We start from the raw sequence: 25796 nt of genomic DNA, 5'->3' as shown, positions 1-25796 counted from the left end.
CCGTCACTTTCTGTGGTTGCCGGCAAGCCCCAGTCCCTCCCAGCACCCACCGGCTTTCTCTGGAGCCGAGCTAAATTATTCATTTAAAAATAAGCCAGGTCTCCTGAGCCAAAATCACAGACCACAGGACTGTGTGGGAGTCCCAGGGACCCTGAAGAACTGTCTGGGGACCAGGACGCTCCCCAGGCTCACAGGGATCCTAGACCCACGTCGCGTGCTGCCCTGTGGGCGCCAGCCCTGTGGCCTGGGCAGCAGCCGCGCTCCTTCAGTAGGCTGGGTCATTTCCGTAGCTGCTCTCCTTTCTCTTCCCAGGCACCGAGTATCCCTCTTGAGTCAGGTGAGTAACTCTGCAGTCCACAGGTGCAGTCAGAAGTGAACCCAGCCCCACTGACCCCCTGTGTGGGACACTGGGCGGAGGAGCTGGCAACCACAGGTTATTCCCAGTCCCCAAGGGGCAAACTGAGGAGGAGGAGGTGAAGAGGAGCTGGAGAGAGTCGGGCCCTGGGCTCCACACCACTGTCCCCTTCCTACCAGGAATCTCTACCAAGAGTTTACCTCCATTCTGAGAAGCTGCCCTGTGGCAGCAAACATCCCCACCCCCTCCCACACGGCCAAGCCCACCCAGCTTTCCCCAGCCCAAATCCCAAACCTGAGATGCTCACCCGATCACCCTTGATGCCCATGTCTCCTTTAAACCCAGGAAAGCCGTCTTCACCCTGAATATGGGACAAGAGAGTGCCTTAGTCTAGGCAAGAGGACCCGCCTCCCTGGTGGTCCCTTCCCCGCTCCAAACAACCACACTCAGCACCAGGTCCCCCACCCTTGGGGGGCAGCACACTCCCCGGACGGGGTGGGCTTGGGGCCCATCCCTCGAGAATGGCTTTCCCGTGAGCTCTGCGTTCCCAGCTGTAATGTTCTGAAGCTGGAGAGAGCTGCGTCCCTGCTTCTTGGGCAGGCCCAGTTTGAATCTGAATGTTCTGCATGGCGAGGCCTCAGCAAGCCCAGGCCCCTGAGCTCCCAGTATCGTTTCTCAGTGCACTCTGTGGCGTCCCATCAGCACTGAAGCACTGAAGTGACGGGTAAAGGGGGTGACAATTGAGGACGGGGAGCTGGATGAAAATGCCCCTGCAAAGAATCCCTAACGCCTGCTCTTGCCGGCACTGCAGTAACAGGCAGTGCTTTCTGAAGGGTAGGGGTGTTGCCGGGGGCGGCGGGGGAAGTCAGCGGCCCGCGCACCCCTGGGTTACTGGTGAACCTGGGACCCAAGTGAGGCTGCCGCGTGTCAGTGCCCCTGCTGTCCATTTGAGTCCCTGGTCTAGACATTCCCCATCCCAGAAAACACAGGGCAAAAGCCCTCAGATCCTTCCACAGAGGGCACGGGTGGCTCCCAGAGAGAGGGCCCTTGGCTGGGCTTTTCCTGTCATTATTCAGGGGCTACATCTTGATCCAAAAAGAGTGAAAGGACAGGATCTGGGGACTCAGCCAGTCGTAAACATTCAAGGCCCGGCTGGGGGCACACGCAAGGGAGGCAGCTTTCTGTGCAGTGAGAATCCAGCCCTTTCCAGCCAGCCCGCCAGCTCCCGGGGCTCCCAGGGCCCCCAGGGCCTCAAGGCACTTGTTCACAGTGTTCACGTAGTGCTGGAAGCTTAGCAGCGGCCACAAATAATGCAGAAGTCCACAAAGACGGTCCCTTGACACCGCCCCACTCCTTCCCCACACCATGTCGGGCTGCCTGCGTGGCCCTCGGGAACAGTGCGGGAGCTCTCCTGGCAAGAAGGCATCCCCTGCACAGCCCAATCAGTATCATCTCAGGTAGCCCTGTCTCTGGCTAGGGACAAATGTGACAAGATCAAGCGGCAAAGCTGGACTCTGTGAAGCCACCTTGGAAAGGATGAAAGGTCCTCAGGTGAGGGAGCCTCCCGGGGACCAACAGGATGGAATTCTGGGATGGGGACCCTGTGTTCGTAAGGCCCTCATGTTCCGAAGCCCCGACGGGCTCCATGTAGAAAGCAGTGCTCTTGGAGAGGCCAAACTGCTCAGCTTTCCTGGATGAGGACTTAGGATTCCACTGTGCGGATGCCCTTGGGAAGGAGCCGAGATGGCACAGGCTCAGGCCTCCTGGCTGGTCCTCCCACAAGGGCAGACACTAAGAACAGAAACCAGGGACAAGCACGCCCAGCAAACTCTGTGGAACAAGAGCGTTCCTGCTGCCACATCATTTCTGATTCAGTTGTGGCCGCTCAATGAATCCCCTCGGGAATGGCTTTAAGGCCGGCAGATTTCACAAGAAAGGATCCAAGCGACATCTTCGACAGGTAGCAAATAAGGAGTCTCGGCACGTGGACCATCCTAGCAGCAGACGCCAGCACCCGCACTCCAGCCCCGCAGGCCACCGTGGCCAGGGGAGAGCCCAGGGTCTGCCCAGCAAAGGGGACCAACGTGCCTTATGGAAAGCAAGTATTGCATGGCTACACGGCATGGCAGGGTGAACCCACAACAGAGCGTGAGGCCACGGTGGGGAGGGCGGCACGGCGAGGCCGCCCCTGAGGCCTAAATCTGTGTCATAACTGGGCCTTGGATTTGGCTCTGAGCTTCCTTCCACCACAGTGAGAAGAGAAAGGTGGCCGGCCACGCAGCTCCATGTGGCTCAGGCTGTCGCCGCTGCAGGCTGCACCCAAGCTTCTGACTCTGGCAGGCATGCATGGGGGTGTAGTTTAGCTTTGTCTTCACCACAATGATCTGCTTAGGCCTGACCTGCCCCCACGGACCATGGCCAATGGCACGGCCTCTCTCCCTCCCTGCCTGGCTCTGCTGCACACTGTGAGTTTCTGCAGCTTGAGCTGCCCAGGGATGAACATCTAACAACTAAATGGACCCTCGTGCCAGCGGCCATGCAAGGCGGCCCACTTGGGAGTGGGGAGGGTGACAGGTGTCCACTGGCCCCTGCAGGCACGTGGGGGGCTGTGTGTTGTCTCTGGGGCCAAGGCCTTCTCCTTGTGCAGAGGTACAAACCCTGGACCCACTAAGCTCTGCTAGGAGATGTGCCCCAGGGGACCTGAGGGCCTATCCTCCTCAACTTACTGTTCTTCCGTCTGCAAACAGAGACACTTTCCAAAGAGTGGCATCCATTCCCCTCAGTACTCAGAGGCGACATCCACCTCAGCTGGTTTCATGGAAGAAGCATTGTGGGAGGGCCCCGCTGGCTGGAATTTGGCTCCGGACTAAGCAGGGGGCCCCACGGCTGCAAGGACAGACTTACCTTCTCGCCCTTTGTGCCCTTCAGACCACGGATGCCATCGGCCCCCTGTGCGGGTGGGAAAAGAAAAAGGAGTGAATGGTTACAAGTCTCAGCCTTTCTAGAGCTGTCGCAGGCGTGTCAAGACAGGCTGAGCTCGCTGAAGCTGACAGATGAGGCCAGCGCCCTGCCCTCAACACACCTCCTCCCATATGTCCCCCTGTGGCCTCAGGAGGCCCAGCGTGTCCACAATTCCTGGGCTGACTCCACTGACTCCTATTCTTTATGCAAAGACCCAAGCCCATCCCCGGCCTTCCAGCCCAAGCTCTGGACCCGCCCTTCCAAGGGCCCACACCCGGCAGCCAACACACCCCTCCTGCTTCCCATTATAGCATCATCTTCTAGAAACACCCCCACCTTTCAGAGGTTTGGGGAGGAAGCAGGAAGTGAGGTCTAAGGCAGACTTGATTAGGTCCCAGCTCCCCCTCCATGGCCTCTGACAATGCCCCAGACTCCTGCGTGCCTCAGTTTCCTCATTTGGGAAGTGGAGAGGACGACAACCCTTACCTCGTTACCACTGTTGGAAGGGAAATGCCTGCTAAGCTCTCAGAACAGCACCTAGCACCCAGCACACAGCAGGTGTCAATAAACAGAAGCCCAGTGCCATGCATTTCAATTCCGTGTTAACATGAAGAGATGATACTGTGATATTACTAATGAATGATGATAACATATTTATTGCAGTTGTCATGAGTTCAGGACACACCATCCCACCTCCCTGCTGAACAGGAGTTTCTGGGACGGGGCCCAGGACTATTTCTCCGACACTCTCACTGTGCCAAGCGCCTGGGGCAGTGGAGGTAAATCTGTGGGGTGGAATTATGCAGCCACACCCTTGCTGTTAATGTCTTTGACTTCAGCCCTCCCAGCAGGGTGACTTTTAGCTAGAGAGACTACCTCGGGCTACCTCAGGCCACCTGCCCATGGGACTTGAGAGAGAGAGAGAGAAGCCACACTGCCCCCGGCACCGGGATTCCAGGCTGAGGCTGAAGCCGGGGCCACAGAGCACTGGAGGACGCAGGGGCTGCCGGCTGCCCTCTGGTGGTCAGAACTTCCCACATACTTGGCAGTTCTGGCCTTTCCCCAGGTCCTGGAGAGGGAGGGGCTCTGGGAAGGGATGGAGACACGGAGGAGCTCGTTTCTGCAGAGGTGGCTGGGCTTGGGCTGCGTGCCCTGGCTCTGCCAAGGAGCTGCGGATGTAACTGCAGAAACGCCTTCCACTCCAGTGCCAGCTGCAAGGCACTTCCAGCCACGCAAACAGGGCAGCGGCGTGGTTGCCCTGAACCATAATCACTGGAGGATTTGGAGCACGGGGGACAAGCAAGAGCTCTGCCACTACACCCGCACGCACCATTGCTGAAGTCATGTCTGCTTCACACCTGGCCGCCACCACTAGTGGAGAGGCCTGGGACACCTCCCTCCACGCCCAGCACAGGGCGGAGGCAGCCGGGAGGGCAAGGTGGGCTCGGAGCAGCTCTGGTTCGCCTGGCCTGGCACTTGGCACACTAATGTGGGCCAGCATGGAGCGCCTTGGGGGGATAGGGCACAGCTCAGAAACAGCACTGGCCCAAGCAGGGAGGCCGACTCCAAACAAGCCTCTCCTACACTAGTCTCTGCCCCAGCCTGAGATGGGACATGGACCTCAAGATGGAGAGGAAGCACTGGACAAACATGGCTTGCGTATTCCAGGGCTGAGTGGGAATGGCCAGCCAAGCCGCGAGGAGGCTCAGAACAGCCTGCTGCAGGCCGCTGCCCCCACTGAGCACAGCACACGCTTGGCAGCACCTGTGGGCCCGGGCAGCCCAGGAAGGTGAGAAGTGACTCAGCTGGGCCAGCTGCTGAGAGGCGAGTGGTTTCTAAGCACTTGGTGGTGTTTTTTTCCTAGCAGACGCCTTCTTCCAAAGCAATCCTGGCTGGAAGCCCCCAGAGTTTTGAAAAGAGAACAGGTAGGGCCACGCTGGCTGACACGGAGCTGGGGGCCCCAGAAAACCACCTGCCGTCTCACCACGGCACGGCATCGCCTCAGAGACAATAGCCCCAGAACTCCACCGAGAAGGGCTTTTTAGGAGATGAGCTACTTTCTTTTCTTAGGGCAGTTTTGAGTCCTCACCATACTTGCAAAATAGAAGAGCAACTTTGGATTCTGCTTATTTCCTCTGAAACGCACAGGAAAATCGCAGGTGTGGCTGAGAATACAATCAGGGTTGAGCCTGCTCAGCAGCGTCTGATCCTGAATGCAAGGCGATGTCCAGCTGCCCCTCCCTGCCCTGAGTCCTGGGGGACTGGGTTTGTGTGGCTGGCATTATTTTCCAGGAGCACTAAACTCCCTGGCACAGCACCCGGGGGCATTGGCACCAGCTCTCCTCCCTCTGGCTGGGCAGGCTGGGGGACGCTGCTGCTCCCACCCTGCGCATGCCCTGCTGAGAGCAGGCAGGTAGGACCGCAGCCTCCTGAGACCCCTCCCGGTCCTACAGTTCTACCGTTGGAGGATCCCCATCGGAGGAATGGGACCAACTAGACAGAACCAGCACTTCCCAGGGTTTCTTGGCCACGGGGCTGTTGACATCGGGGCTGCTGTGTCCGTGGTGGGGTGAGCAGCACCTCCCATTAGAGGACACTCCCCAGTCATGCAGGAAGTGGCCCTGGCTGGGAAGGGCTGGACTGGGGCATCCGTGACTCGGCCGGCCAGCCGCCCCGGGAAGGAGCACTCAGGAGCTGCAGCACAGCTGGGGCCAGATGTGCCCACAGCCCAGAGAGGGACAGGCTTTCGCCCAAGGCCTGGATGTGAACTCATATTTGGGGCCTCCTGGCAACCCCCTAGCAGCTTGGGGCTAAACGAGGGGTGGATTTGACTCTGCTGACAGTCAAGCTTAAACAGGTTCCCCTTCAGACGTGCAAGGCAGAGGGAAGCCTGGGGGTGGGCCAAAGGTCAGTGAACTCAAAGGAACACAAAGGGAGCCTGCTGTGGCCTGAATGTCTGTGTCCACCAAAAACTCATATGGTGAACCCCAATACCCGAGGCAATGGAACTAGGAGGTGGGGCTGTGGGGAGGTGACTGACTGGGTCACAGGGTGGAGCCCCTGTGATTAGGATTATGCCTTTACCAGAGGCCCCAGGGTGCTCGTTCCCCCTCTTTTGCTATGTGAGGACACAGTGAGAGGGGACCATCAAGGAACTAGGCAGCAGCCCTCCGCAGACACTGAATCTGCTGGTGCTGTGATCTTGGAAGTCCCAGCCTCCAGGACTGTGAGAAATAATGTCCTGTTGTTTACAAGCCACCCATTTTAGGGTCTTTTTGTTATAGCAGCCCCAGTGGACTAAGAACCTTTTCCTGGGAAGAAGGTAGGGCTTTGGTGGAAAATAACGGGCCCCTCTCACCAACGACTATTCACCTCAAATGGCGGCAGCTCGGCCCACGCAATCCCACGCCCTGCCACCATCACTGCCACCCGGGCCAAACTCGTGAGGCGCCGACACCACTCACATTTCCAAATGCACAGGAGTATGAGAAACTTTTTCCCCGATGAAAATAATTTTAAACCTCGGTTTTCCTTCCACCCTCTGCTTCCAAGTCTAACTGGATTGCTCATGTCATGAATGAATTTTAATCAGATAGACAAGATAAGAGCATTCTCCATAAACATCTTAAAGCAAACACCTTTTTAGCTCACAGAAGCAGCGTTATGCAATTAGCCATGTATGGGAGTTGGCAGAGGCTTCTGCTATGCGACAGGAATTTGTAAAATAAACATGCTATAGAACTCACATAATCAGCATTTCTACTAAATTATCACCCTTATAAAATTCGCTAGGCATTTTGCTGGTAGAAGCTGGCTTTAGGGAAAAACCTGACTCACCTAAGGCTCCCAACCGTTGGGAGGTCTCTCTTCAATACCTCGTGAACTTGGAATGTCCTCATTCCTGGGAAATGGAAGTCGGGGCCTCCCGGGGACAAGGGTGGGGCACTTGATTTGGAACCTGGTTTGATTTCTGACAGCAGCCTCGATTTTAGTGTAATCTGGGGCATGTCACTGAAAACTGATGTTTTGGGCTCTCAGAGCAGGTGAGGGGTGACCAGCCAGAGTCAGGAGGGTTGATTCGGAGCAGACAACAGTTTCCAGTTGGCCTCCATGCCTCAGGGCGGCCACACACTTCTGATGTGCAACAATGTTTGAAAAGCATAAAGCCCTTCAGACCAGGGAGGTGAGGGGCAGGGGAGCTGGTGAGTCATTTCTACAAATCCCTCAAGCTTGACTAGTTGCTATATATACACACATATTCCTTCACATCCAGTTAAAAGCATCTTGAAGGAAAGAATCATCATGAGCCTTTAAGATACTGCAAGTCCCCATTCTCAGAGGAAGAAGAGAGCTGGTCCGCGTGCGCCTAGGGGTATGTCTGTCTACACAGAACGTGCCGTGTCCAGAGAGCAGCACAACTCGAGATTGCATTACCCAGCTCAGAGCAAACACAGTTAGCTGGGCTGTGACAGAGGGGACCTGTGTCTGGGATATTGCTCTGGAGCTGTGCGCCCCATGTAACGAGGTTGTCAGAGCCCGTCATGGCAGAAACACGAATGATTGTGAATAAATGGACAGCTCCCATGAACTCCGCCTTGCGACAGCGCTGGCCTGCCCAGATGCTATCGGTGGAGACAGACTCTGTTTCTCACTCGGAATGTGCAAATGGCTGGGAAGAAATGTTTCCGAGCTTCCCCAGGAAAGAGGCCAGGCTCTTGGCCTCAGCCAGGATCTGCTGTCTGCGAGGAGAGTGGCAGAAGCCTGACAAATGGCAACAATAAAAGAGGCAAGAAGCAAAAGGACGTGTCCCGTCCTGACAGATGGCCACCAGCGCGCTCCTGGCTTCGTCACCAGACTGCAGACTGTCCTGCGCTCCATATCAGCCCTCCTGACTCCAGCTGGTCACACCCTCACCTGCTCAGGCCCACTGTCCTGAGACCTAGCGTCCACACAAGTGACTGGGAGGACTGGGCTACTCCAGACTGAATAGCAGGGACATTAAACCACAGAAAATTCCCTAAAACCAGCCACGCCAAGGCCCACAGTCCCAACCCTGACCTCCAGGACGACCTGGAGTGGCGTGAGTCTCTCTCACCTTGACTCCTCGAGGACCTGGGTAGCCAATCGGACCCTGGGGGCCAGGTGGACCCTAAAACCAAAGAGAAAAAGACCGTTAGCTCCATGCCAGTGTGGAGGTGCCTGGGGAACATCAGGAAACTCCAGAGTTCGGCATACCCCTCCTGCTGAGAGCAGGGCGAACATCCCGGCTCAGAGCCTCCGGAGAGGCTCCCCGTGGGAGACTCGCACAGGTGTTCACAGCCTGCACTGACAGTGGAGGTGTGGCTGTGTCTCATGCTGAGCGGGACACAGAGGTGAAGCAAACGCTGGCCCCACCCCAGCAGTCAGGGAAATAAGGGATAGGCTAGGGGAACAGTAAGAAGGTGAAAGGTCAGCGTTGGAGCTCTGCAAGGAGTGTTGTCCCTAAAGAAATGCATTCCCAGCCTAAGGGCCTTGGAATAAATCAGGAGAGCTTCCGGCTGGGAGAAGGGACAAGGCTGCTAGACAGGGAAGAGACATCCTCCAGCAGCCAAGGGCCTCGCCGATGCTCATCTAGAGCTCATGGGGGTGAGCATCCAGCCCCCATGCCCCCAGCCCAAGACTCCAGCATGACGAACGGCTCCCACCCCCTCCCTCCCAGCCCCCTTTCCACATGGTGTCACGGCAGCAGCTGGAGCTCCCAGGCAGGATGGGCTTGGTGGCCTCCTCTGCAAGGTTGCAGCTCTGAGGCCCGGGCCCGGTCTGCCTTGCTCCCTGCTGTATCCCATCGCTAACAGGATGCCTGGCACATAGAGGAACTCAGGAAGTCCCAGGGAGTAAGTGAATGCCTCTCGTTCCAGTTGAAAAGCCAGCTCTCAGAACAGCCGGCCTGTGCTGTGGGCTCCAAGTGCCAACCACCTGTCAGCACCAGTTCCGGGCACTGTGCGAGCTCTGGTGGCCCCAGGTGCTGCCTCCACCTCTGATGATGAGAGGCTGTGCCCAGGGAGGAGGGCTGGTAAACTCCCCACTGGAGGCAGCGGGAACTGGGTCTCCCATGGTGAACGGAAGCCAAGGGCCGAGGGGAGGGTTCACCCCAGCGGCTGCTGCAACTTTCAGGAGAGGAAGCGGGGCAGAAGTGGCGAATCTCAGACTGCTCTGGGTCTCAGAGGCAGCACGTTGGAGAAGTGCCACTGCCCAGCAGGCCTGGCACTGGAAATGGAACTCCCTGTGAGGACTGGCGCTAGCTCTGCTGCCCTGGAGGGTCAGTCCTGGCCTACCACACCCTTGGCAAGGGGAGCTGGGACCAGGCCCCAGACCCCATCTTGCCTGCACAGGCCCTGCTTCAGGAGATAAATGTTAATCAGGCCCGATCCCAGAGCCTGTGACAACTGGGGCCTCTGGAACCCTGGAGCAGGTGGGCCTCTGCCCTCAGCCCCAGGCTCCCGACGACCATGAGCTCGGTGTGCGGTTTCAACACACAAGAAAAGCAGTCTTGGGGTGAACGAAGGTTGGCACACACCAGGACAGCAAGAGCAGTCCCCACTGGCTACTCCTCCCGTCTGGAGGCTCTTCCCACAGAGGTGCTTGCAGCCCAGCAGCTTTGTCATGAATCGCAGCGGAGAAGGCGCTGGTGGACGTGCTGCATGGGACCCTCGCAGCCCAGCAGGCCCCGCAGGAGGAACCACAAGCCGCTCACAGTGTCGGACACAGTCATCCATAGAAAGACTCCATCCCTGGCACCGGCATGACCTGGTAGGTCTGTCCCCATTCATAATAGCCTCTCCCCAAAACTCAAAGGCCACCCAGCTTGTGCAGAGTCAAGGCCAGGGCTGAACACTGAGACACTGCCCTGCTGCCCACACCCCATCTGGTCATGGGCACCCGATCTGGTCATGGGCAGCAACTGGAGGGTGGGGTGAGGGGCACTGACCCAGAGAGGGGTGCCCCGCTTCTTGGGGAAAAGGCCTGTGTCCCCCCCAGGCTGGGTCCCTTGGCGGAGACACCTGAGGAAGGGCTGAGTGTCCCCGGCTCCTTCCTTTCCAAGCTGGATGTCCCTGAGCAGAGGCTGAGCCCAGAGCACCTGGACCCGCCCCACCTGGATGCTGAAGGGTAGGAGGGCGTGGCGAGCACCCACCTGACCTCCTTTCTCTCCTGGAGGGCCTTCTTTGCCAGGGTGTCCCTGTCACAAAAGAAGAAGCATTGATTAGTCAGTGCCACTCCAGAAAGCAGCCTCCCTCGCTTCCCCTCCCTGGGTAGCATCCATGATCATGGAGCCCATTTCCCTTCCTCCCCAGGAAAACTGAGAGCACCAGAAGTCGAAGGCAGCTGGCCAGGCAGCCAAGCACGGCCCGGCCTCCCCGAGCCGCCAGGCCCTGAACCTCGGCTGCTCCATCTGCAAAATGGGAACAATAAGCCTGACCCTGGCCCAACCCCGGCCACGGCCAGAGACTTGCGGGGAGTGTGCAGCAACCCCCAAGTGCACAGGTGACCTGCACGGTGGCTCCTGACCCGGCCAGAGCCAGCCCCGCCCTCCAGTGCAGGTCCACTGACCAGTGACCCACGAGTGGGGACAGGGCCAACAAGGGCCTCTTCCCCAGGTCACCTGACAAGATGAATCTGCACAATAATGAGCTGGGACCAGGTTCCTGGCATCCCTGCTTCCCGGACTAGCAATTGCTGAGCTGTCTGCAAACCCTGGAATCTCTGATTGTTGGGGAACCAAAAGCAAAGCAAGGTTGTTGCGGGGTGGAGGGCTAAGGCGTGTTACTTGACTGAGGGGTCCCAGCACATCCGTGAGTCTTCAAACAGCTGCCTCGTTTGAGACCCACACCCTCGGGTCTCCACCTGGCCTCGGGGATGGAGGGGAGCTGAGCGAAGGTGAGGACCTATGCCCCATGTGACAGGTACCCAGCCGAGGCTCTAGGAAGGACCTGTGTCTCCTGCCTGCCTGGGCCTGTACTAATTCCATTCCTAGGAATGCAGGTTTCTCTGACTTTCCAACCCAGGCGGGTCACTCAGTTTAATGCCTGTGAGCTCAGGATCGGTGAGCCAAACTTCCAGGATAAAAGCAGAAAGATCATCAATGTTCACTGTGCAGAAATGCAGTTCCACCAACGAGGATTCCAGGAAAGAGGCTGGGCAGGGTGATGAGAAGGCTGGCAGGGCGGGTTCTACTCCTGGACGCACTCAACCTGCTGTGTGAGCTTGGGCAGGTCACTTGCCCTCTCTGGGCCTCCCGCTTCCTCAGGTATAACACGAGAGGGTGGCAAGATGCTCTTCTACCTTGAGTGGCCTAACGTTGATCTGAGACTCTTTCTAGACACAGTAGCATTAAGAAGACCCAAGTCTCGTTGCCTCAATTAAATGGTTTGTGTGTGACTTTTAAGTTTTTATTAGCTTTCCAATTGGGTTTGATGCCTTTGCAGACAGCCTATCCTAGCAGCAAGTGAGTGGGAGGGTGCAAAGTTCCCCTTGAGGGAGGCTTTGAGGAAGTCCAGGCACCTGCGGGACACCACCCGCTGCTCCAGCTGGGAGGGGACGTGCTTGGCCACCACACCACCTTCCAGAAACAAGGCTCATGGCGCCAGCACCTCAGAGTGGCCGGGCTGGACCTGAACAGAGCCAACGAGAGGGTGTCCTGGTCCAGGGTGGCCAGGAGGGGTTCTTTGTGGCCCTTTATTACAGTTTCTATCAGCCACAGACACCTTTCTGTGAAGCACCTGGTGGGTGGATCTGCAGGGGGGCCGAGAGCCCGGCTCTGGACCGGGCAGACCCAGCCTCGGCTGCTCGAGGAAGCCCCCAGGCCTCTCCACGCGGTCATTTCCTCAGTTCCAGGCTGAAGATAACAGCACATCTGCACACAGCGCCGCTGCGGAGACGCACAGAGCGTTTGCAAGGGGCTCAGAACTGCGCCCACCCAGGGAGCACCAAGCAGAGTTAGCGGCCGGCATCATGGCGGCCTCCATTCCCATCCAGGCCAAATTCCTTTAGGTATATTTTCAGTTACAGATAGACAATGAGAGTAAAGCAGTGGGGGGAAGCACAAAGCTCCCTTACTAAAAATGTTTGAACAGGAAAAGGCAGAAAGGAAACGTAACAAGATAACCGTGACTGATTTTCCTGCAAAGCCGGGCAGGGCCGCTTTCCGCTTTCTTTCTACTTGTGTGTGTTTCCCAATATTCTATAATGGGCAGTGCTTCTGTAATGGGAAAATAATAAAGCTTACATTATTTGTATTTGATATTTTCTGATTAAAAAAGTAATGTATGTTCATCGTAGACAATTAGGCAACTGGAAGAGGAATTAAAATCCTTCATCACCTCACCGCTCGGAGTGGCTGTGGCTAATTGTATGATAGAATCATCTGTCATCTCTGCATATATGCATGGGCCATTGGCATGGTAGATCTATTTTTAATTTAATATTACACTGTGAGCATTTTTCTCATGTCATGGAGTATTTGTCTAAATTCAATTCTTACTGGCTCTGTAATATTCCACTGAGCCATAATTCACTTAACCATTTCCCCAGCGTGTGATACCAGGAATATATTCCACTGAGCCATAATTCACTTAGCCATTTCCCCAGCGTGTGCTATCAGGAATTATTCAACAACATATTTCTAGGCACTGAGTCTGCTCTGAAGTGCCTCATATCTCTTGATGGATTTTAAGGCAATCTTCCTTTCTTTGAAACCAAAACCAAAACAAGAAAAAAAGAAAACTCTCTCTGTAGGGTTTACCCTCGATGTGCTGCCTTTGTAAAGGGGAATTTTTAAACATCTTTTCTTTCCCCCAGATTTTCGTGCGAGATGGCTGGGGCTGTCTTTGGGCCTACCCTTTGCTTCCTTTTGCTCGAAGCACCTTCATGTGAATGGGGTCCACCTACGCTTACATTTTAAGGTTTAAATTCGGGCTGGGGAAGGGACATCTTAAAGGCCCTTCCTTCCCCCAAAGAATATAAAAGAAAACTGCAGGCTCTTTAGGGACCCCAATTCTTTGGAGGTTTCAACATGGGGAGGGGAATTCCAGGGAGAACAAGTTAGGTCAGCTGAGGGCCGAGAGAATGATCTTGTCAGGAAGGTGGGGTGCAGCCCCCTTCACACCCAGGCCCCCTTCCTCCCCGCAGAAGGAAAGAGGGGTGCAGCCACCTTCACACCCAGGCCCCCTTCCTCCCCGCAGAAGGAAAGGGGTACAGCCCACTTCACACCCAGGCCCCCTTCCTCATGTGGCCTGCTTCACACCCAGGTCCCCTTCCTCCCCGCAGGGCTCTGGGCCCAGCCACTGTCCCCACAGATTGCGGCCCATACACCATGGACACCACAGCCAGCAGCACGGGAACAGAAAAATAGCCTGGAAGGACACACGTCCACCCGCTGTCAATGGCTAAATCAGAAGATGAGATCAAAGGTGGCTATAATTTTACTGTAATTTTATTTATTTTCCTAATTTTCTGTAACAAGATGTGCTGTTCTGATCATTAGAAAGGGCAATGAAATATAAATTTAAATCAAAGGACACAAATAACATATTGGAAAGGATGAACCACTCAGTATGCAAACTCCCATGTGGCCAGGTGACCACGGGGCCCCACAGCTGCCCGCGTGGGGATGAGAAGGCTCCACTCTGCTTCTTCTGACCAAGAAAGGGCAGTTTGTGATGTGGGAGTCACTGGGCCGACTGACTCAGCCTGAGGGATGCTGCGTGGTGAGCAGTCACCGATAATCATCAACATATTTAACTTCCTTCTTTAGTTTTTAACAGTGTTATTAAAACCATAAAGCACACTGCATAATAATTAATTCTGCTAATCTTATTTGTGAAACAGACTCAGCATTAACCGAATAATCAAAACCAAAACCACAGCAGGCACTTACAGAGGGTGTGGGTGCAAATCAGCTCACACTCATGTACACGCACGTGTGCACACACGCACGCATTCTGAGTGTGTTCTACTTCCTCACACCTCCCGCCTCCACACAGCTTAGCCACAGATTGGATTTGTCACCAACTCGCTATTTCCAGGCAGAATCTAATTTGGCTCCACAGCTGTGCGCGCACACATTGCAAACGCGTTTGCTCACCACCTCCCTTCTCAGTGTGTGAACACTAAAAATACACACCACGTACCCTGCCTCTTTGCTTCCAACCCTGGGGACGCAAGCGATGGCCTAGAGCCCGGCCCAGCCCTCCTCACAGCTCAGCACGCAGGCCTGACTTCCGGTAATTAATCAGCACACCCTAATAAATAGCTAATATTCCTACTCACGCAATCACCACTCATTGATTAAAACCCATGATGTTAAGGGTGTCCAGAACCTAAGAATGACCGAGCAGTCCAGCTGGAGACCAAACGGGTCTTCATCAACAGAGCCAGAATGAGTCAATGCCATCCAACAACCCCAAAGAGCCTGGGCCCGCAGCCCCTATCCTCAGGGTGGAGGTGGGGAGAGTATGGAGGGATGAGGTGGGCAGGGCTACTCACCGGGGGTCCGTCAGCACCGGGCATTCCTGGAAGGCCTGGTTTCCCCAAGGGACCCTAGAACAAACCAGAGACTCCATGAGGAGATGCCCTCCCTAGGCTCACCTGACCTCTCCGTAGGCCCCCAAGGTTACTTTTCAACATTTCTGCCCACACAGCATTTGCTGAGAAGTGTGGTCAGAGGCACTGGGTCCCTGGCTGTGAGGCGTGCAGCCACGGTAGCGCCCAGGAGGCGGCTCCACTGTTCTCAGCACCTTCAGGTTCTGCTGTAGGAACGGAATCAGTCCACCAAGTGCCCCCATTCTTCTCCACATCCACCTGCTGCATGCTGGGGCCCGGGGGGCATCATCCGGCCTCCTCTGCTCTTACAGTGCTGTGCCTTCTTCAAGCGCTCCCACCACCCTGTCCTCCCGGGTCTGTTCACACCAACACCCCAGGGCGGGGCAGGGCATCCCGCAGTGTAAGGCCCACAGCCTCAGTATCCCATAAACAGCAGCTCCTGGAAGGTCCCAGGCCTGGCAGCAGCCCAGCCCTCTGTGTTTCTCAGGCCCCCCGGGGATTCTCATGCACTCAGAACCACCCCCTTGGAGGTGTTTTTGCTGGTCGCAACCAAGGCACTTTGAGCTACCTGAACTATCTTGTGCCTGGTTAAGCGACAAGCTCTAGAAGGGCAAGCACTTCCAGCTCTCGTTCCAGGGCCTAGAACACAGTAGGCTCTGGAGATACAGTCAGGTTGCCAAATTTAGCAAAACTAAACTAAACCAAAATAAACAACAACAAAACAAGATGCCCGGTTAAATCTGAATTTCAGATACACAACAGTTCAAATTTAACTGTGTGGCCTGTATTTTTGTTCCTTGCTAAATCCAGCAACCCCTATACATACTAGAGAATGAATGAATGAATAAACGTATGAATCAATGAGACACGGATCCAAGATCCTCCTCCTGCTTCTGGCCCAGTTCTTGGCACTCTGAGCTTTGGCGTCTCTTGGGAGCACCAAGATATACATTGAGAGCTGGTGGATACCAGGGGTCCTCCCAGGGTGGGGCCAGGGAATCCACCTGCAGGCGGGCAGTGGCCTGCAACACAGCCCAGGCCCACCTACCTTTTCTCCTGGAGGACCAATTGCACCCTGGGGGCCTGGAAGACCCTAAGAGGGAGAAAGAGCCAGAAAGGGAAGGTGAGGGTGCTGATTGACTCAGAACCCTCCCCTGCCATCTGTCCATCTTCTCATTGATGTCTCCCTCATCCAGGCACCAACCCAGGTCCTAGTCTCCCTCCAGATAAGGGGAGGGGCTGCTACTTGGAGGGGACAGAGCTTCCCGCTTCCTCCCAGGGCTCGGGACTGGAGACGTGTGCCTCCCACGGCCGGATCCCCGCGAGCTGCCTCTCTCAGGCTCACTTACCTGGGCGCCTGGATTACCCTGCTGTCCTGGGGGGCCAGGCTCTCCCTGGGGACCCTACAGGAGACAAGAGCAAAGGCACTGAAGGGGGCTCTGGGAACCGTACCCTCTTCCTGGGTGTCGTGTGCCCCCTCACTGGCCTCCCATCCTTTCAAACTGCTCCCCACTGCCTGATGCCAGGGGGAAGGGAGAGGCGGCCGGGTCCCACCACAGAGAGCAGCCCCAGGACTCAGCGCCTCTGAGGCTGTGGAGGTTGACTCTGATGGAGTGAGCACTAACTCGTTTATGTAAATATGCCCAGACATCCGACCAGGAAGGAACACGTGAGAGGAACTGACCAGAAATGATTTACTGGGCAGAAAACTCCCAAGTCACCCCATCATGCTAAAGTCTCCAGGTGCCACTCACCACTGGAGGGTGGGCACCACAGCAGAGGGTCTGCAACCTGCCCTTCATGTTCCCAGCTGATGTGGACAGCGATGGACCTCCCTAGCCAGGCAAGGAGTGTGCCCAGGGAAAATGCCCCTGAAGCCAGGCCACCGGACCCCAGGGACTTACCACATTTCCTTTTGGCCCCGGCTGGCCGTCCATACCCGTGACACCCTGCGTACGATTTTAAGAAGAAAAACATGTAACTGAATGCGAAAGAACTCACAGTGCTCAAGAGGAAAATCCCACTCAACTCAGCTCAGACGCCCATCCCACGACGAATCAGAGGACGGGATGCTCTCTGGCGAAGGGAAGGACCTGACTCCAAATCCCTTCCCAGAGATCCACTGATCAGCCCCAGTAACCCTCAGCTAAAGGTTAACTGAACTGCCAGGCCCCAGCATTCCACGGGGCAGGCCTCAGGTTCTAGAAAACCAGGTCACGGGGCTGGGAAGGCTGAAGGGGGCAGGCCTGGCCCTGGGGAAGCTGCCCACCGGGACACAGCCCCACTGGAATCAAGGGATTCAGCCTCCTTCCAGAATGTTCACAGAAGCTGCTGGAAGTTCTTTCTAGCAGGGAAGAAAAGTGACATCCTGGGTTGCTGCTTATAACTGAAATAGCACATGCTGTCTGCCAGGAGGAAGTGCAGCCAAGGTGAAGCGGAGGCGTGAGGCCGGCAGCCTTGGGCCTCCACCTGCAAGGCCACACCTGCTGGGGCCGTGTCTACAGCGTCTGAACATCAGTGTCCCGCTCACGCCTCACACTGGCAGGAGGCAGGCGTCAGAGGGGCCAGCACGGACTTGCTGCCCCTGTGCCCAAGTGGCCACCGGCTGGGAGGCGGGGTCTCAAAGGCCGAGATGGGGGCAGACAAGCAAGGTGGTAATGGGACTTACGGGAGGTCCGGGAGGACCTGGGGGCCCCTTCGGCCCAAGCAGACCACGTGGCCCCTGTAAGAGGAAAGGGAAAATAGGATTTAAACTCGGGCAGAAATTCCAGCCCTCCTCTCTGTCCCCTATGCCCACTTGGCCCTGACTCCACCCAGAACCCCAGCTGGTGACTCAGGCCTCCTGGCCTCCCAGGAGTGAGGCCCAGACTCCCTCCCAGCCTGCTGCGCTGCCTCCGTCCACCCCACCCTGGTGTTGGGAACCAAGGGCAGGTGTCTGGAATTGGTGAGAACTCAGAGAGGACACCACAGGGCACCCTCAGGGAAAGGGGGGCTTTCAAGCTGACTGGCTCCTCTGACACTTGCTGGGGCAGGTGAGCACAGACGCTCCCCCAGAGAATCACCACGCTATAACATTCCACTGCACGGAGCCCTTGTGCCCTATCCTCATTACCGGCTCGCTCCTGAATTCCCCTCCGCAGCGACATACGACTGTTTTTATGATATCACAGGTTCAGAGGCTGCGGGCAGGCTGATGCTCTCATCAGGCGAAACTAGTCCCTGGTGGGAACCCCACGACTGAATGTGCAGAAGGAGGCGTGGGGTACAGATCTTTTCCAGGACGCTACTCTGGCCAAGAGCTGGCACGCCCTCCCCGGTCAGCGAGGCTCGTGCAGAACCTCCCCTTTACCACAGGTGGAGTGAGATTCCGGGAGAACTGCCTGCCACAGGGCACTCACACCCCCCACCCACGGGGAATTACAGAGGCTTCACCCCAGGTACGTGGACTTCAAGTGCCCTTAATTTTGACAGACCCTTTTCAGATTCTGTAGAAGAGAACTCCTTCCCCCACTTACTGACTCTTAAATGTTTCCTTTGTTATTTTAATACCTAGTTATAGCAACGTTTCTTGGAAGCTAACAGCCCAGAAGGTATTACTTGGACATGTGTTAAGGAGAGAGTGGAGTTGATGAATTCTCCTTAGAGGCTAATCAGACATCTGGGGTATAATTTAGTCCCAAATGAGTCTGCAGGCACCGACCCCTGCCTCCTCTATGCAGTGCCTGCTATATTTCTCATCAATTAGCACCACCTGACGCACGCAGCCGGGCTGACTTGGCTACGAGAAAAGAGATGCTTTAAAGCAACAGTAAATGAATAGTAATTAATGTCCTATCCATCGGGAAATTTGGTCTGGGCCTAAATATATGTCTGCTTAGGGAAAAGCTTTCCCATGCCCAGGGCTGGGGCAGAGTCTGCTGGAGGAATCTGCCTCTGGAAGGGTGGCCATTGAAACAGGCCCAGGCTCGGGCTGATTCAGGCGTGTGACCCCCCCCACAATGCCCCTGGATGCCACTGTGCTGCCCTGGGACCCCTCACAATGCACTCAGATCCCCCACAATGCACTTGAACCCCCCATGCCGCCCCCTGACCCCCTATAATGACCTCAGACCTCCCATGCTTCTCCCCTGACCCCCCACAATGCCCTCGGACCCCCTATGATGCCACTGAACCCCCACAATGCCCTTGTACCCACCCATGCTGACCCCGGACCCTCCCAATGATGCCCCTGGACCCCCCCAATGCCCTCGGACACCCCACACTGACCCCGGACCCCACCACGATGCCCTCAGACCCTCCACAACGCCCATGGACCCCACATACTGCCCCTGACTCCCCACAATGCCCCCAGACCCCACCACGCTGCCCCTAGACCCCCACAACAACCCTTGAGGGCCAGGCTTGCTCCTGTAGGCAGGCTCAGACTTCCTCCTGGAGTTGCCAGCCAGCCTCGCCTGTGCCTCCTCTCTTTGGTTTCCCTGGGAGATGCCCAGGTCCGTCTGTTCTCAGGTCGAGCTCTCTCTCTTCTAAGCTCCTGGCTGATCCCAGATCCTGCTCCAGCAGGAGCTTTGGACAAAGCCTTCCTCCACACTGAGCCCCCACCGTCCCACTCAGCTCACAGACTTACGGGCTCCCCAGGCAGCCCCCTGGGCCCAACTTCTCCGTCGTCACCCTGCAGAGGAGAAAAAAGGCAAGGTTAGAGAAATGAGCTGTTAGCCTGGACACGAGCTTCCCCTCAGTGGTGCACAAGGGTTCTCTGGCTTGGGGCTGCTTCACATACGCCAGGTTTACCAGCTCTGGTACCAGCCGGAAAGGCCTGGAATGTCCTCGCTCCCAGCGAGCTGCTAGGTGTGCAGACACTGCAGGTGAAGCCTGCAGGCTGTGAGATGCCAGCTCAGGAGCTCACGTGCCACAGCTCTCCAGAGGGAAAGGCTGGGCAGAAAGATCATCTAATTGAAAGGATTTGGTGACCTTCTTGAATGACAGCCTCTGGGGCAGGACAGGGCATCAGGGGTGTCCCTGCCAGGGTCCTAAACAGCCTGGAAAGTAAAGCAAGAGGCTTCCTCCTGGCTGCAGAAGGGAATGCCTCCCTGGCTCACTGCTTCAACCCACGGGCTGTTTGCAAACGCTGTCCCTCGCCAAAGCACCACTGCACCTTCCCGCCCGCCTCACACATGCAAGCATGTATGCTCACACACAGCCTGCCTGCACATGCCCACACACACATGGACACACAGACCCTGTGTGTGCACGTGCATACACAGCCATGCTCACATGCTTGTGCACACACATACACCCTGTGCATGCACATGCATACACAGCCATACACACATGCTTGTCCACATACACACACATGCACACAGCCATGCGTGCATGCATGCACACAGGTACGTGCACTCCCTGCACATACACATGCACACAGCCACACATATGCGTGCACACACACACACACACGTCCTCTCAATCAAGAAGCACTGATATCTAGAAGGGTCCCTCTCTCCTTCCTCATCTTACAGCAGACTGTGCTGAGGCCCAGACAGGAGCAGGTGCCCCGTCCATGTCAGCCTGAAAGCTGGTGAGACAGAAATGCCCCTGGAGCTGCTCCTCTTTCTCACCCTCCAGAGCTCCTTAAAGCTTTCCCCTTAAACACCTCTTACATACAAAGAAGGCATCTGAGTGACTGCGGTGCCCGCAGGGAAGAGCTTGGAAACCCACAGCCTCGTGCATCCCATTCCCCAGTCCCACTGTGCTGTGGCCCAGAGATCCCACTTCGCCTCCATACATGAAGACGGCGTGGCAGATACCAGACCCCGGCCTGTGTGTCCATGCTGGAGAACAGCTCCCTCCCGCGCTCTGGCCCCATGGCCACAGCCACTCGCTCCCCTACCTCCAGGCCCACAGAGGGTTATTTCCAATCCCCCCACCCTCTTCTGCTCCTCCAAATCTCAGCTTTCTGCCACCCACATGCCTCCAGCTAACTCCTCATCTGGACGAGATAAGCAGAGACGCCGAGCTCAGTAAACTCTCTGGCCACCTTTCCTCCCAGTGGGGTTCGGGGCACCTGTGTCCTGCAGTGAGAACTGAGAGCTGGCCCCGAGCTCCATCCATCAGCAGGACCGATGGAGTAACTAAACGTTGCAGTCAGGGTCTCTCCAATGCCCCGCAGCCTCTTGGCATCTGATCAATCCCTTTGCCCACTGGAATCCCCCTCTGCCTTCTCCCAGCTGGCCCTCCACATGCGGCAGGCCAATCCCACACCTGGGCCTCTCTTCTGTGGTTTTCCTGCCCAAATCACTGAGGAGCAGGGCAGGCAGGAGCAGTCGGAGGGATGGCAGAATACCTACCCTTTCTCCATCGTCTCCCGGAGGTCCTGGCGGGCCGGAAGGACCAGGGTCACCCTAGGAAGTGAAAGGGTCAACGTCAGCCTCTCCTGAGCAGGTCATGCAGGGCTTGTCCAAGGTCCCACTTTGTTTTTCTCTAATTCTGACAGTAAGATTCCCAAGCTCTCAAAAGACCCTTCCAGAATGGGGGAATTTTCCTTAGGAGAGCACGTGTGCCTCAGCCGGGCTAATGCAGGCTGCAGACTCTCACCTGAGTCTCACCACGATGGCCTGAAGGTAGGAGGGTGCTGGACTGAGCACCCAGCAGGGCAAGGCAGGGCCACACATGTGGGCAGCCTCAGGACACTGAGCCGAGGTCTGAGCTATCCTCAGCCCAAGTGCTCCAGGTGAAGCAGCCTCACGCTCATACCCTCAGGGAGCGCCGCCTGCCTGCAGCCTCAGAGCTCACACGCAGTGGGTGCTCAATATGTGCTCATCAGTCGTGCAAAAGGGCTGGAGCTGAGTCAGGGACAGCCTTCGTGGCTGTGCTGTTTCCATGTGGTTGTTGGAGAACATAGATGTAGCAGCTTTGGATAAATGGCAACAGCCAAGCCCCTTCTCAAGGCATCATGGAGGGCCGCAGGGCATGCTTACGGGAGCAATCAACAGAGCGGTGGGGTGTGGGTGGATGTGTGGGTGCGCCTGTGTGTTTGTGTGAGTGCATGTGTGTATGCGAGTGCACGTGTGTGGGTGGAGTGTGTGGGGGTATGTGGGGTGTGTGCATGTGTATGCCTGTGTGCATGTGGGGGGATGGGGGTGCATATGTGTGTGTATAGGTGTGTATGTGTGTACATGTGGGTGCATGTGTGTGTGCATGTATCTGGGTGTGTATGTGTGTGTGTAGCATGTATGCATGTGGGGGTATGAGTATGCACGTGTGGGTGTGTGGGGTGTGTGCACGTGTGCATGTATGTGTGCATGTGGGTGTGAGTATAGGTATGTGTGGAGCCTGTGCACGTGTGTATGCGTGTGTGGCTGGTGTGCACATGTGTATGTGTGTATGGGGATGGTATGCATGTGTGTATGTGTGTGGGGGTGTGTATGCATGTGTGGGTGTCTGCATGTGTGTACGTGTGTGTGTGCATGTGTGTATGCGTGTGTGGGTATGTATGCGTCTGTGTGCATGTGTGGGTGGTGGGCATGTGTGTATGCCTGTGTGCATGTGTGTATGCATGTGGGGGTGTGTGGGGGTGTATGCATGTGTGTGCATGTGTAGGTGGTGTGCATGTATGAGTGTGGGGGGTGTGTGCATGTGTGGTGTGTGTGCATGTGTGTATGGGTGTGTGGGTGTGTGTGTGCATGTGTGTATGAGTGTGGGGGGTGTGCATGTGTGGTGTGTGTGCATGTGTGTGTGCATGAGTACGAGTGTGGGGGGTGTGGGTGTGTATGTGTGTGCATGTGTGGTGTGTGCATGTGTCTATGAGTGTGAGGGTGTGTATGTGTGTGTGCATGTGTGGTGTGTGCATGTGTGTATGAGTGTGGGGGCGTGTGGGTGTGTATGTGTGTGTGCATGTGTGTGTGCATGTGTGTATGAGTGTGGGGGTGTGTGGGTGTGTGTGCATGTGTGTGCATGTGTGGTGTGTGCATGTGTCTATGAGTGTGAGGGTGTGTGGGTGTGTGCATGTGTGGTGTGTGCATGTGTGTATGAGTGGGGGGTGTGTGGGGGGGTGTGTATACGTGTGTGCATGTGTGGTGTGTGTGCATGTGTGTATGAGTGTGGGGTTGTGTGTGTGTGCGTGTGTGTATGAGTGTGGGGGGTGTGGGTGTGTGTGCGTGTGTGTGCATGTGTGGTGCGTGCATGTGTGAGTGTGGGGGTGTGGGGGTGTGTATGCGTGTGTGTGCATGTGTGGTGTGTGTGCATGTATGAGTGGTGGGTGTGTGTGGGGGTGTGTATACGTGTGTGCATGTGTGGTGTGTGTGCATGTGTGTATGAGTGTGGGGTTGTGTGTGTGTGCGTGTGTATGAGTGTGGGGGGTGTGGGTGTGTGTGCGTGTGTGTGCATGTGTGGTGTGTGCATGTGTGAGTGTGGGGGTGTGGGTGTGTATGCGTGTGTGTGCATGTGTGGTGTGTGTGCACGTGTGTATGAGTGTGGGGGTGTGTGGGCGTGTATGTGTGTGCATGTGTGTATGAGTGTGGGGGTGTGTGGGGGTGTATGTGTGTGTGTGCATGTGGTGTGTGCATGTGTGTATGAGTGTGGGGGCGTGTGGGTGTGTATGTGTGTGTGTGCATGTGTGGTGTGTGCATGTGTGTATGAGTGTGGGGGTGTGTGGGTGTGTGTGCATGTGTGTGCATGTGTGGTGTGTGCATGTGTGTTTGAGTGTGGGGGCATGTGGGCGTGTATGTGTGTGTGCATGTATGAGTGTGAGGATGTGTGGGTATGTGCGTGTGTGCATGGGTGTGTGTGCATGTGTGTATGAGTGTGGGGTGTGGGTGTCTATGTGTGTGCATGTGTGGTGTGTGTGCATGTGTGTATGAGTGTGGGGGTGTGGGGTGTGTATGCATATGTGTGCATGTGTGGTGTGTGTGCATGTGTGTATGAATGTGGGTGTGTGTGCATGTGTGCATATGTGTGTGGGGGTGTGTGGGTGTGTATGTGTGTGTATGTGTGGTGTGTGCATGTGTGTATGAGTGTGGGGGTGTGTATGCATGTGTGTGCATGTGTGGTGTGTGTGCATGTGTGTATGAGTGTGTGGGTGTGTGTGTGCATGTGTGCATGGGGGGTGTGTACTCACATACTCATGTGCCTGTATGTCCTCAGTGTGCTAAAATATAAAGGAGCCATCAGAGAAATCTGCTTCACAGAAAGCAGGTCAGAGAAGGAACACCCCACAAGCTGTGAAGAGCCCTCATGTCAGGCCCCCAAATGGGCTGAGAAAGCAGGGCGGGCGGCCAGGACGAGCCTTCCCCACCACACCTCCTCAACAGGGCAGGAGATTGTAGGCTTTCCATCACGTTGTTACTGAAAGAAGACCACAGTCTATTGAGACAGATTCAAGATTCGAGGGGCTTGGCTGTTGCCGTTTATCCAAAGCTGCTGCATCTGTGTTCTCCAACAACCACATAGAAACGGCACAGCAAGGAAGACCCCCAGGTCACTGCACTAGCTCGGGACTCACGGGACACACTTTCAAATTCATCCACGCCCATTAACAGGGAACAGGGGGACACCTGGCATGTTTTGGTGACCTGGTCTCCACATGGCCACTTGAGATTGTCCCCACCCCCCTGGGACCACCACTTTAATATTGCAAAGTGTCCTTGGCCGCCCCTGAAATGGCAGCTGCTTGGATTTCCTGAAATGTTAAACGACTCCATTAAACAGATCTCTAAAAGGAAGGGCTCCTTCCCTGCCCCCTTCACGCGCCTCAGGTGGGTAGGCCCATCTGGCTCACTTGTCACAAACTGCAGATAAGAGTTCCAGTTCCTTTGGGCTGGCCACCCATCAACAAAGACATCATCTTGGGGCTCACTGCCATTGCTGACTCCCGTGAGGTTTGTATAGTGACAGTTGGAATGGCGGAGACCTGACCCCACAGGAAATCTGAGGCTGCCTGGAAGGAGAAGGGCCTCCCGAGAGACACCTCTGCTGCCCATTGTCATGCCCGTGTCTTACAGAGGAAATACTCACCCTGTGGCCCTTCTCGCCTGGCAACCCAGCCAGGCCGTCGAAACCCCGGTCACCCTGCAAAAAGGACAGAAAGGCTGCCTCAGATGCCACCCTGCACACGCGGACACCCCGCCTTGGTGTCCACCAAGTGATGGCCGCCCCGCCTTGGACCGTGTTTCACACAGCATCTATGCACCCTGAACCCCACAGGCCAGCCCTCTCCCCATAGGCCCCCACTTTGCATCTACAATCTCAGCCTCTTCCCCCGCAAACATGAACATGGGCTGCAAATGGGGAGATGACTTTCGTCCCCAAGTCCCAGGCCCCGACGGGTCCTTAGTCATGCGGTATTTCAGCGACTGCCCCAGTTTCCCGTGTGTGTGAGTGTCTGCTGCTGATCTCCCCCACCCCAGGGAGGCTCCAGGAGAGCAGCGTCCCGGTGTGTCCGCTCGCAGCTGTATCCACGGTGCCGAGGGGCTGCCCGCGCTCAGGAGGTACGCATACCCATTGGTGGACGGGCCAGCACTGGCTACCCTCAGGCATCCTGGCTCTCTGGCCGGCCCCTCTTCTGCATGCCCTGGAGCCCGGGAACAGGGCCCTGTCTCATGGGTGTGCACACCATCTGGGGTGATGTCGATGATGCGACATTTTAGGCTTTCAGCCATGTTGTTGAAAGAAGACCATGGTCTTCTGAGACAGAGTCAACAAGACTGCGTTTCCTCCTGTCACCCCAGGCCACCTCACTAGCTTGGGACTGACGGGATGCACTTCAGAGCTCATCCACGCCCGTTAAGAGGGAACAGGTGTAATTGAGCCCTGGCATTTTTTTGGTGCCTGGTCTCCAATCTCCAAATCACAGCTGCTGTCCCCAGGTGCACTCTTCACGGAAGGTCAGTATGTCCCCTGCCCCCCGTGG

General features: G+C 56.2%; 1 protein-coding gene across 2 annotated transcripts in view; it reads right to left on the bottom strand.

Moving 5' to 3' along the window:
• The window catches only part of COL5A1 (collagen type V alpha 1 chain), a 207906-nt gene that overhangs the window by 61665 nt on the left and 120445 nt on the right, over positions 1-25796 (bottom strand). For both annotated transcript variants that reach the window (XM_055350981.2, XM_055350982.2), the window contains exons 18-29: positions 24902-24955; positions 21238-21291; positions 19521-19565; positions 17562-17615; positions 16798-16842; positions 16243-16296; positions 15942-15986; positions 14837-14890; positions 10488-10532; positions 8412-8465; positions 3260-3304; positions 663-716 (exon numbers count right to left, since the gene is read on the bottom strand). In XM_055350981.2, the coding sequence (XP_055206956.2) occupies positions 663-716; positions 3260-3304; positions 8412-8465; positions 10488-10532; positions 14837-14890; positions 15942-15986; positions 16243-16296; positions 16798-16842; positions 17562-17615; positions 19521-19565; positions 21238-21291; positions 24902-24955 (603 nt within the window). The remainder of the gene's footprint in view (positions 1-662; positions 717-3259; positions 3305-8411; positions 8466-10487; positions 10533-14836; positions 14891-15941; positions 15987-16242; positions 16297-16797; positions 16843-17561; positions 17616-19520; positions 19566-21237; positions 21292-24901; positions 24956-25796) is intronic.

The sequence above is a fragment of the Gorilla gorilla genome, chromosome 13, assembly GCF_029281585.2.
Source record: "Gorilla gorilla gorilla isolate KB3781 chromosome 13, NHGRI_mGorGor1-v2.1_pri, whole genome shotgun sequence".
NCBI lineage: Eukaryota > Metazoa > Chordata > Mammalia > Primates > Hominidae > Gorilla > Gorilla gorilla.
This window is presented reverse-complemented; position numbering and strand designations above follow the sequence as displayed.